This window comes from Grammomys surdaster, unplaced genomic scaffold (assembly GCF_004785775.1).
Source record: "Grammomys surdaster isolate TR1022 unplaced genomic scaffold, NIH_TR_1.0 187, whole genome shotgun sequence".
Taxonomy (NCBI): Eukaryota; Metazoa; Chordata; class Mammalia; order Rodentia; family Muridae; genus Grammomys; species Grammomys surdaster.
The window spans coordinates 10,428,721-10,440,738 of record NW_021604632.1 but is presented as its reverse complement, the minus strand read 5'-3'; the positions used below and the strand labels follow the sequence as shown (position 1 = coordinate 10,440,738).

Genomic DNA, 12,018 nt, shown 5'->3' with positions numbered 1-12,018 from the left:
GTTAGTTTGTAGAAGGAAGCAGCCATGTTTGAAAGTGATGTCTAATTGAGTGGCAGAGTGACAAGAGAGAGAAAGATCTGACAGAATAGGGTGTGCCCAACTCTCATGAGAAGAGAGAAGAAAGGGGAGCTACTTGAGGAGCAGTGCAGAGAGAAAAGAGAGAAGGCAGTTTTGTCAGAACAGTTGTAGAGAAACAGGTTGTAGAGAGAGAACAAGCTAGACACAGATGAAGACAGATGGAACCAGAAGATCAGAACATATTGCCAGAAGTTAGTATGAAGCTAAGGAGAGTAATTCAGGAGAAGCCGAGAGAAGCCAGTTTGAATCATTTAGCTTGGAGAGGAGTTTGAGCCAGAACAACTGAGTTGAAGTAGCCCGCTATAGATCAGAAAAATCTAGGAATGGGTGAGATTATTCAGCAGCAAATCTCAGAGGCTGAAAACATTCTAGGTTTAGATAAGATTTTACTCTGGCTAGAAGCTTCTAGGACTAGCGGTTAACAGCCAGGCAGTAAACCTCAAGAGACAATAATTATAACAGGAGAATAAAAGTTACATGCATGCATGCAGGCACGCACGCATGCACGCACACACGTATGTATGTATGTATGTATGTATGTATGTATGTATGTTTATATATATATCCTAAGGAAGGAAACTTCATGTCTGGTTTTTTTTTTTTATTGGTTTTCACCAGTCTTTTTTATGTTTTTTAGGTATACTTGAAGGCTCCCATGATTCTGAATGGAGTATGTGTTATATGGAAGGGCTGGATTGATCTCCACAGATTGGACGGTATGGGTTGCCTGGAGTTTGATGAGGAACGAGCCCAGGTAGGGTGATTTCAGTCTTTGCTGAGTATAATCCTTTTATTTAGTCCCTAAACTTGTCTTTGGGGAACTACTTTACCTCATCTTTAGAGTAGGGCTCATTTAGGGCTTGTGAGATGATTTAGCAGGTAAAATTCACACAAGGACCTGAGATTGATTCTCAGGGTACACATGGTAGAGAGAGCCGACTCCTCTGACCTCCATACACATGCTATGTAACTGGTGTGCACCCATACACATGTATACACCCACAAAATGTAGTGTATCTCCCTACCCCTTTCCTGTCTCCCAAGGCAAGGTTTCTTTGTATAACTGCCTTGATTCAAGAGATCCACCTGCCTCTGCTGAGATTAAAGGCATGTGACACCACTGCCTGGGCTTAATAAACATTTTTTAAATTTATTTTTATTTTATGTTTATTGGTGTTTTGCCTGCATGTAAATCTGAAGGTATCAGAGTTACAGACGGGTGTGAGTTTCCATGTGGGTGCTAAGAAGTGAGCCTAGGTCCTCTGGAAGAGCAACCAGTGCTCTTAACTGCTGAGCCATTTCTCCAGCCCTTTAAAATATTTTTAAAGAATAAAGAGTAGTAGTAGGGTTATTTTTGCTCTGATGAGGCACCATGGCCAAAAATTGGGAAGGAAAGGGTTTATTTGGCACCACTCAAAATTGGCTGGGTCCATCTCCACTACCATCATCTAGTAAGAAAATGCCCTAAAGGCTTGCCCATAACCTGATCCCATGGAGGCATTTTCTTAGTTGAGGCTTCCTCCTCTTTGATAATTTTAAGTTGTGTCAAGTTGACACAAAACCAGTTGACATAGGGCGTATGCTTGTACAATGAATAATCTTGAAAGTGTTGAGGACTATATTCCAGTCCTAATTTTGGAAGTCTTTCCTTCAGTGGAAATCCACTGGCTAATCATTTGATTACCTGTGTCTTATATGGTGGGAAATTAAAAGTCCAATAAAAGACTCTTTTCAATACATTTTTATCGGTTTGTCAGTAAAATATAGGGGAGAGGGGAGAAACAATTGTAAAAGCACATGAGAACCCTTTTAGATTTGTCTGAGGATCTTGACAAATAATCTCCCTAGAAGACATTAATAAACTAGACAAAAATTGTTTTAAAACAAGGAAACAACTGGGTGGCACATGCTTTTCATCCCAGCCCTTGAGGGGTAGAGACAAGTGGGTCTCTATGAGTTCAAGTTCAATCTCTTCTACATACTTAGTTCCAAGCAGCCCATGCTACATAGTAAGACCTTTTCTCAAAACAAACCCACTTTTTGTAAGTACTTTGGAAATTGACCAAAGCATACAGATTAAGATGTTTATGTTCAGGCATAGCTATTGATTTTTGTGAAGATTAGTAGTAAGTCTGACATTATAGTCAGAAGCTGCTGCCCTTCTCCATCTCTGGTCCTTTAAGTTGTCTTCTAGGCAAGCCATAAGGGCTGCTAGCTCTGCTGTCATGTTTAAGAGAACTCTTTTCCCAAGAGCACAGTTTGGGAGGGTGGTATCCACACACAAAGATGTTATAAAGCAACAGAGGTTTCATTGGCAGATAATCTAACAAGGTTATTGTTGCAGGAAACAACAAGCTAACAGACCAGGCAGAATTTTACCATCCCATGTAGATATAGGGAAACAGATAGCTAAAATGGCCCAACCAAGACCACATGCGTGTGATCTGGAAAGCTTAGTGCACGTGCAGGCTACACCTGCTTCAAAAAAGAACACAGAAGGCTTGTGGAAGCATTTACTGCTTGTGTAAACATGAAGTGGACTTGGTAAACTCTCTGAACTTGGAAACCATTTGCCTCAGCTAGCCATTTGCCTAAGCTACATAAACACACACACACAGAGAGAGAGAGGGAGAGGGAGAGGGAGAGGGAGAGAGAGAGACAGACAGACACACAGACACACAGATACACACGATCTGGATTTAAGCCAAATAGAAGATCAGGCACTGATTTAACAGCTAAGCTATATTGACCCACAGGTGGTCTCCCAGAAAGTAAGCCTTAAAAAGAAAAGTGGAGGGATTGGGAAGATGGCTCAGTGGGTAAAAAGCTTGCTATGCAGGTGTGGGGACTGGAGGTCAGATCCCCAGAACCCATGTAAAGATGGATGTAATAACACCCATCTATACTTCCAGCATGCCTACATAGAAACAGAACATTTCCAGAAGCTATAATCCTAGCTACTCAGGAGGCTGAGACAGGAGGATCACAAATTCAAGATCTTTCTGTACTGCAAAGGGAATTCAGGACCATCTTGGGATTACATAGTGAATATAGCTCAGGGGTATAGCACTTGCCTAATATGTCATGAGGTCTTGGGTTCAGTTAGCACTGAAAACAACAGTAGTAATAACAGTAACAAAAACACATGGGAAAAAAATTAATTTAGTGGTCTTTACCATTCTTTTTTTTTTTCCCTTTTTTTTTTGGTTTTTTTTTTTTTTTTTTTTTTTTTGGTTTTTCGAGACAGGGTTTCTCTGAGTAGCCCTGGCTGTCCTGGAACTCACTCTGTAGACCAGGCTAGCCTCGAACTCTCAAACTCAGAAATCCGCCTGCCTCTGCCTCCCAAGTGCTGGGATTAAAGGCGTGTGCCACCACCGCCCGGCCAGAAGATTACCCATTCTTTATTTCATCATGTTTTGTTATTTTTCCTCTCAGTACTGGAAACTTAACTCCAGGCTTACATTTGTTAGGAAAGTGCTACCACTGAGCTTCATTCCTAGAATTTCTTCTTTTGGTTTATTTTGAGATATTGTCTATCTGTGTAGCCCTGGCTAGTCTGTAACACACTATGTGGATCAGGCTGGTATCACACACATGGGAATCCTCCTACCTTTACTTCTGCCTCTTGAGTACTAGAATTGTAGGTGTGCATCACTCTCCTCTGCTTTTTCAAAATTTTCTTTTCCTTTTTTGTTTTTTGAAAAATGTCTCAAGGTAGTTCATGCTTGTGTCAAACTCTATAAAATGTAGATGATGGTTTTAAAGTCCTGACCCACCTGCCTCTACTTTCCAGTAGCTGGAATTACAGCTGGGAGTCATCACACCTGGATCATTATGTCTTATATACTTCCTGTATGTTGGAGGGAAGCATAAAGACCTAAGTTTGGATTCCAGCACCCAAATAAAAAGCCAGGCATGGCCATGTAGGCCTGTAACCCCAGCACTGGGAAAAAGGAGGAAGGGCAGAGACAGGATTCCTGGGGACTGTGGCTGCCCTCTTAGTACACAGGCCAGTTTGAGATCCTATCTTAGTGGAACAAGATGAAGAATGATTGAATTAGATACCCAACATCCTGTTCTGTTGGCCTTCTCGAATGTGCATATATACATATAGAACACTGAAACACACTACATATGCACTTTGTGCCTCTATCATGTCCTCCTCTAGATTTTCTTAGGTAGAGTTAGTGTGTGTGGTGATGCCCCATAGGTCTCTGAGGCTCTGTTTTTATTTTGTGTTTTTTTCCCCTTTTTGTTCTTCATAGTGGATAATCTCTATTCATCTATTTCAAGCATACTAATTTTTCTTCTAGTACATCATATCTACTGTCAAGTGTGTGAGTTAACCATGTCAGTTGTTTGGGTTTGGGTTTCTGCTATTTGTTTGGGAGTTTGTTTGTTTGTTTGTTTAATGGCTTATTTTTAAATACAATTCTAAAATTGACACTTCACAATTAAATAGTTTAATTAGATTTCTAAGGTATTTGTTTTGTGTATTCAGAAGTCTACTTGCATTTCTCACAGCAGATGTGTGGAGATCAGAAAACAGTTTGTAGGAATCTCCTTTCTTTTACCATGTGGTCTCTAGGAGTCAAGTTCAGGTCATTAAGTTTGGCAACAAGTGCCTTTATACATTGAGCCATCTTGCCATCCCTTCAACTAGTTTAAGAGTGTGTGTGTGTGTGTTTTGTGTGTGTGTGTGTGTGTGTGTGTGTGTGTAAAACTAATATTCATTTACCAAAAATGAAATAGCTAAGCAGACTGATACCCACCTTTAGAGTCCCAGGAGACAGAAGCAGATAGATCTCTGGATTCCAGCCTGTTCTACATAGTGAATTCCAGGCTAACTAGGGCTTTATAGTAAGATCTTGTCTTTTTAAAAAAAAATGACATTATAGAAGTTAATTCTTCAAGACCCCCAAATTTTCTAAAGTTCCAGAGGTAACATGGACTGGTAGGCTTTTAGATTTATGTATATGTGTCACATGTCTGGTGCCTGAAACGGTCAGAAAACCTCTTCTGAAACTGGAGTTACAGGCAGTCATGAGCTGCCTGGTGTGGGTGCTGGGAACTGAATTCACTTTTAACCCCTAGGTTATCTCTCCAGCTCCATGCTGAGTTATCAGTATCAACTTTTCACAAGCACTACATAGAGTGATTATTTTAATTCTGGTTATTATGTAAGTATGTATCTCATATATATTACATATATACACATATATGAATGACTAAAGGTAAGTGATTCACTGAACACCTCAGTTCTTTATCTGTATTGATATGTACCAGAAGAATCTGATAAGTTAGTATTTTGTATTACGTGATTCAATAGGAACATTATTACTATTTTGATATAGGGTTTCATGTAGTTCAACTCAGCATGTAGCTGAGCATGGCTGTGAACTCCTGAGTTTGTTTTCATAACACCAAGCAGAAGAGTGTTACGTTGTTGATGTTGTTACACAATTATGTTTCACCAACTCTCATAAACATGAGTGCCAATATTGAAATTAGCATTTTCTGTTTAAGAACCTGAGGACACTGATGTAAAGCCAGTGTCCTATAACAGCTTGTGAGATTTTCTTGCTATTGAAGCTAACGTATAAGCTGATTTGCTTTTTCCTCTGCACAGGAATTTAGGTAGAACTAACTGGGAAGAGTCATTTGATTTAAATAAAAAGTTGCGTTGGACAGAGTAATGAGTTAACAGTGTACCATTTGCCACAATGCATGTTCAGTGACTTTGAAGTAGACACACTTGCGTGGATTGCTTTCCTTTTACTTTCCTACTGTGAGTGGCATCATTTTGACCTCAGAATAGTAAATATCAGTGTTTGTGCAAATTATATAGTTACCACCAACTTTTGAAAAAATAGTTCATTAATTCTCATTCTCTCTCCCTCCCTCCCCCCTCTCTCTCTCTTTCTCTCTCTCTCTCTTTCTTTCTTTCTTTCTTTCTTTCTTTCTTTCTTTCTTTCTTTCTTTCTTTCTTTTCCTGAGACAGGATTTCTCTGTGTAACTGTCCTGGCTGTCCTGGAACTTGGTTTGTAGCCCAGGCTGACCTTTTGATTACTAATTTTTCATTAGACACTTTTTAAATTCATTGCTGGAGATAGATGTTACCACCAAGCTAAATAACTACAGTTATAGATTTAGGTAACATAGTAAAAATAAATTCACTGAAGCAAGATAGATCAGAATATTCTACATCAGTTCTTTGACAGGATGTTAAACATTTATTTCCATGAAGACTTTGGACAACTATGTTTTGGTTTCATTATTTTTATTACATTTTATGTGTGTGTGTCTGTGTACACATACATGTGTACATGTTCATGTATGTTTGGAGGACAAGGGGAAACTTGTCAGAAGTTATTTCTTTCCTGGGTCCCAGAGATCAAAATCAGGTAATCAGGATTGACAGAAGCTTCTTTAGTTCGTGAGTCATCTCTTTGGACCTTTTAGGATTTCTTCTTTGTTTCACAGTTGGTGTGTGTGTGTGTGTGTGTGTGTTTGTTTCTCTGTGTGTTTCTGTGTGGGTACTGTTGTGGGTGCATATGTGTTTGCATGCATATAGAAGCTAGTGGTTTATGATGGAGGTCTTCCTCTGTTCTCTCTTATTTTTTTGTGACACTGTCTCTAACAAAACCTGAAATTCACCAATTTGTCTAGACTAGCTGGCCAGTGAATCTTGGGAATCTACCCATCTTCACCTCCTCAAAGCTTCCAGATGTGCTCTTCTATACCCAACTTTTTTGTGTATGGCCCAGGCATCTAAACTCCAGTCTTAATGTTTGCACTGCAAGTACTTTACCTACTGACGCATTTTTTTATCCCTTTTTTTGTTTTTTTGGAGGGGGGTGTTCTGTGTGAAGAGATATTTTCCCTCTGTGTATGTCTGTGTACTATGTGTGTCTTTGTTCATGGAGATCAGAAGAGGGCATTGCATCCCTGGGAATGGAGGTACAGATGGTTGTGAGCTACCACGTGGGCTCTGGAATCAAACCTGGGTCTTGTAGAATAACAGCCAGTGCTCTTAAACACTGAGTCATCTCACTAGCTTTCTGAAGACTCCTGATATTTTTAGTCTGGGTTGCTTTTTTTTTTTTTTTTAAGATTTATTTATTTTATGTATGTGAGTACACCATCCTCTATTCAGACACACCAGAAGAGAGCATCAGATCCCATTACAGATGGTTGTGAGTCACCATGGGGTACTGGGAATTGAACTCAGGAACTCTGGAAGAACAGTTAGTACTCTTAACCACTGAGTCATCTTTCCAGCCCCCAATCTGGTATCTTAACTCCTCAGCTCATATGGCCCTCCTGCCTCAGCTTCCCACATGGTGGGTACAGGTACATGCCTCAGTGGTCCACTCCAACTTTGTAATGTTGACCCATCTGACTGCTTTATGCATGTTTTCATATAAACAATGGAAGAACAAGTTAGTATGACACATGCCTGAGGAGACTAAAATTTTGCAAATTCTTCTAACCATTGCCTGAGGCAGGATAAAGTTACTTGTCCTTAGCCATTAGTCTCCCTTCATGGGTGAGCAGTAATTTAATTAGCAGATAGTGTCCTTAAAGGGAAATGTTGAAGGACAGACAGTAATTGCCCATCAGCTTTCCCATTTTACCATTTGCAGAGAGTAAGAATTGTTCACCATACACATATCTCACTGTCATCAGAAAAGACCATGACAGAAAGTGGAACTAGGAAATTGAGAGCTACCAAGTCTTTCCTACCTCAGTTTTTCTGCATCAACTAATAATGCTTTTCAGTCATTTCATGGGAAGAGTTTTATGCTCATTTCTAGAGTACACAGTGTCTCAATAACTTTGGGAGAATTAGGTCACAGCTCCTGTATACTCTCATTTTATCCTCATAATTCCTGTTGTACATAATCACAGTTGATACATTGTTGTGGATTTAATTAAGTTTATTTGCCACTGACCCCAGCAGCTATAAGGTAAAAAACACTATTGTCTCATGTTATATTAATGGCACCAAGCACAATGGCTTGCCTATAATAAAGGCTGAGTAAACATTTGTGAAATGAATGATTTTAAGAATGAAAAGAGCCAGGAAGATGGCATAGTCCAAAACACTTGTCACCAGGCCTGATGACTTGACTTGGATCCACAAGCCCCACAAAATCGGAGAGAACCCAACCCCTGCAGGTTGTTCTCTAACCTCTGTATCTCAGCCACAGTATGTGCACACATATGCACAAATGTATGCACACACACTAAATGTAATATAATTTTTTGAGAAAAAGAAGTAAATGAACAGAACCTATATAGAGTACTCTGAAAGTATAGTAGACAAAATTTAGTTATGTGTATGGCTTTTATATGTCCATAAGTGTTTATAAATTAATAGTGCGTACTGAATACTGTCTTAAGCATTTTTGTGTGTTGTCTTGCATAATTTTAACAAAGGTGTGAAATATTATACTTGTATTTTAAATAAATTTACTGAGGCTTAGAAAAATTAAGTACCTTGCCTTGGGTCCTAATACTACGAAGTATATCATAGGAATGTGTTTTGGAGGCTGGAGAGATGGCTCAACAGTTAAAAGAGGACTAGATGCTTTTCTAGAGATCTGAGGTTCAATTCTCAGCACCCATGTAGCAACTCACAACTGAGATTTTCTGTACCGGGGAAATCCAGCAACCTCTTTTGCCTCTACAAGCCCCAGGCACAAAAGTAGTGCACAGACATACATATAGGCAAAATATCACTCCCCCCTCCCCCCCCCCCCAAAAAAAACACTTTAGGAAAGGAAAAAGAGTGTGCTTTTCTATTCCTAGGTGCTGGAGGTTGGACCTGGGGCCTTGCGTGTGCTAGGCAAATGCTTTACCACTAAGCTCCATCTCCAGCCCCAAGTATGGGAATTTGATCATACCTTTAGGTTACAGGCACTGAAAATGTCTTTCTGCCATCTTTCTGTGCCCTCACCATGGCACACATGAAAGTCCTCGAAGATGCTCTCAAAAGCATCAACAATGCTGAGAAAAGAGCCAAGTGCCAGGTCTTCAGGCCATGCTCTAAGTCAGGATTCAGTTCCTAACTGTGATGATGAAGTGTGGTTACATTAGAGAATCTGATGTCATTGATAAATGAGCTGGGGAAACCATGGTGAACTTCACAGGCAGGTTGGACAAGTGTAGAGTGATCAGCCCTAGATTTCATATGCAACTCAAAGACCCAGAAAATAGCAGAACAATCTGCTCCCACCTGTCACTTCGTCTTCAATGTACTGACAACCTCTGCTGGATTCATTGACCATGAAGAAGCAAGAGGAAAACACACAGGAGGGAAAATCTTGGTGCTCTTTTTCAACAGATATAAAATACATAAATACAAAGCTTCTTTGGACTGTGAAAAATAAGCATTAATCTTGTTAACATAATTTATTGCACACAGTAAGATAGCTAGCATAGTCAGACCGTCAGACCTGGTATAACATTTATTACAGTATCAGAGGCCCAGGTCTTTTCATCTTCCTGCTGCTGCTAGCCTGCAGCTCTGTCCTCGTTGCCAGATAGCTGCTAAGTCTCAATATTGTATCAGTTCCCAGGAAAGGAGAGTAGTGAAATCTCACTTATGTAACATTCTTATTGTTTTTGTTTTGTTTTGTTTTTTTTTGGTTCTTCAAGACAGGGTTTCTCTGTGTAACCCTGGCTGTCCTGGAACTCACTCTGTAGACCAGGCTGGCCTCAAACTCAGAAATCTGCCTGCCTCTGCCTCCCAAGTGCTAGGATTAAAGGCGTGTACCACCACTGCCTGGCTTTTTCATTCTTTGATTTTTTGGTTTTTTTTGGTTTTGGTTCTTGGTTTTTCAAGATAGGGTTTCTCTGTGTAGCCCTTACTGTCCTGGAACTCACTCTGTAGACCAGGCTGGCCTCAAACTCAAAAATCTACCTGCCTCTTATATAACCTTCCTGAGAACCTCTTTAGGTGTCTTCTTCTGTTACCTCATTGGCAGAAGTAAGTTATACTGCCAACTTTTGTACTGTTCTAGGGAAGTGAATATTGATGGTTTTGGGGGCTTTGAGGGCAGGGCATATTGTTCTGGATCTTTTCGTTTCTGCAAATACACCATCAAAAATATAAGTGCACACTAAGTTGTAGGTGACTGGCAAAGTAGGCAGTGAGGGAGCTTTAAGGTTAAGAGTCATTGTAATCACACTGTGCTTTGGATATACATGAATTGCAGAGGGAGCATTGAGGTGCCAGAACAGAATGGAACAGGAACAGTTTTTCGAAGACTTATAATAATCTAGTTTACAGCTCTCTGGATTCCAGATTAGAAAAGTAATATAGAAATGAAGATTCCAAAAATACAAGAAACAAATAGGTAGTATGCTAATCCAGCTTACAGAGGTAAGAAGGGCTACAGAGTAAAGATGATTCGGATTCCTTTTAGAATGTGGTGGCTCATGTTAGTAATTCCAGCGCTTGAGAGGCTAAGGCAGGAAGATTATGTTTCAGACCAAGGACCTTCACTCCAAAATAAAAATACCCTTGAATTTAGTGCAGGATGGGGGGATTAGTATTGATACTTTAAGAGTTACTCTTCAGTTAGATTCTTTCACCAAAAAAAAAAACCCAAATTTAATTTTTTTTACATAAATCAAAATAATTATTTCATGTACCCTGACAGCAGGAAGATGCATTAGCACAACAGGCCTTTGAAGAGGCTCGAAGAAGAACTCGAGAATTTGAGGATAGAGACAGGTCTCACCGGGAGGAAATGGAGGTGAGAGTCTCACAGCTGCTGGCAGTGACTGGTTAGTACTTTCCCCAAACTCTCAGGCTGGGTTTTGATGTTTGTGCATAATGTTTTTTTGATTGGTTTAACTTTGTCTTTTATTTTTAAAAATTGTATATTCTTGCTTGAATTAATTATATGCAATTGTTTATAAAATGTTTAAATTTTAAGGTTATATATGAATTTCTCATTTATTGGTCTTCACAAAAAAAAGGTCTTACTATATATATATATATATATATATATATATATATAAAACAAGGTATATTTTCTTTTAATTCATTGATTGAAATATCTTTGTTCCGCCTCTTGCTGCCTCCACTTTCTAAGTATTTCTAAGATTACAGATGTGAGCCATCACATACCTACATGTAAAATGTGCCTCTTGTTACTATAGAGCATGATGAAAACATTATTTAAAACATTGCTAAACACTTGGAGAGATTGAAAAGAAGAATGTGCTTGTCAGGTGGACAGACTGGAGAAGACTTTTCTGTGTAAAGGAATGAATGAATAATGGATGGAGCTTGTCAAGCCAGAGAGTGTGGTCAGCCTTCCTGCAGTAAATGCATGTACTTGAAGAAATAACTAAGAATTAATGGAACAGTTACTTAGGAACTTTTCATATATATCTTGGGTTCAATTACTAAAGAAAGTGTTTGTTTGTGACAGGTCTTACTGTGTAGCCCTGGCTGGCCTAGACCCTCTTGCCAGAGAATCTCCTAGTACTGGGATTAAATGTGTCCACTGTGCCCAGCACAGATTGTCTATTTTAATAAATACTTAGGTTTTTTTTTTGTTTTTTTTTTTTTTAGTTTTCAGTGTTGTCACTTGAACATATTTTGATGTTTTTATGATGATTGTGAACAAAAGTAAAACCTGTTGACAGAGGGGCCAAATAATTTGTCATTCAGATAGAATATTCCATTAGTGAGTCTACAATTGAGAGCCTGGGCTTTGTAGTCAGGCCCAATCTACATTTCTGTTCAATCACTTTCCAGTTGAGACCCCAGTTTTATCACAGAAAGAAATTGTGAGAATTCAATGAGAAACACTTAGAAAGCACTTAATACGGTGCTCAGCCCATGTGTGCCAACAGAAACGATAGTTCTAAAGTGCTTCTTTAGTGCTAAAAGCTCTGCCTGGTGCTGGCTCCAGCAGC

The 12,018-nt window shown here is 39.3% G+C and overlaps 1 protein-coding gene across 2 annotated transcripts in view; it reads left to right on the top strand.

Moving 5' to 3' along the window:
• The window catches only part of Cbfb (core-binding factor subunit beta), a 46,827-nt gene that overhangs the window by 23,479 nt on the left and 11,330 nt on the right, over positions 1-12,018 (top strand). Inside the window, exons 4-5 of one of the 2 annotated variants that reach the window (XM_028768701.1) lie at positions 716-832; positions 10,749-10,875. In XM_028768701.1, the coding sequence (XP_028624534.1) occupies positions 716-832; positions 10,749-10,875 (244 nt within the window). The remainder of the gene's footprint in view (positions 1-715; positions 833-10,748; positions 10,876-12,018) is intronic. The other variant, XM_028768700.1, reaches the window with a different exon arrangement.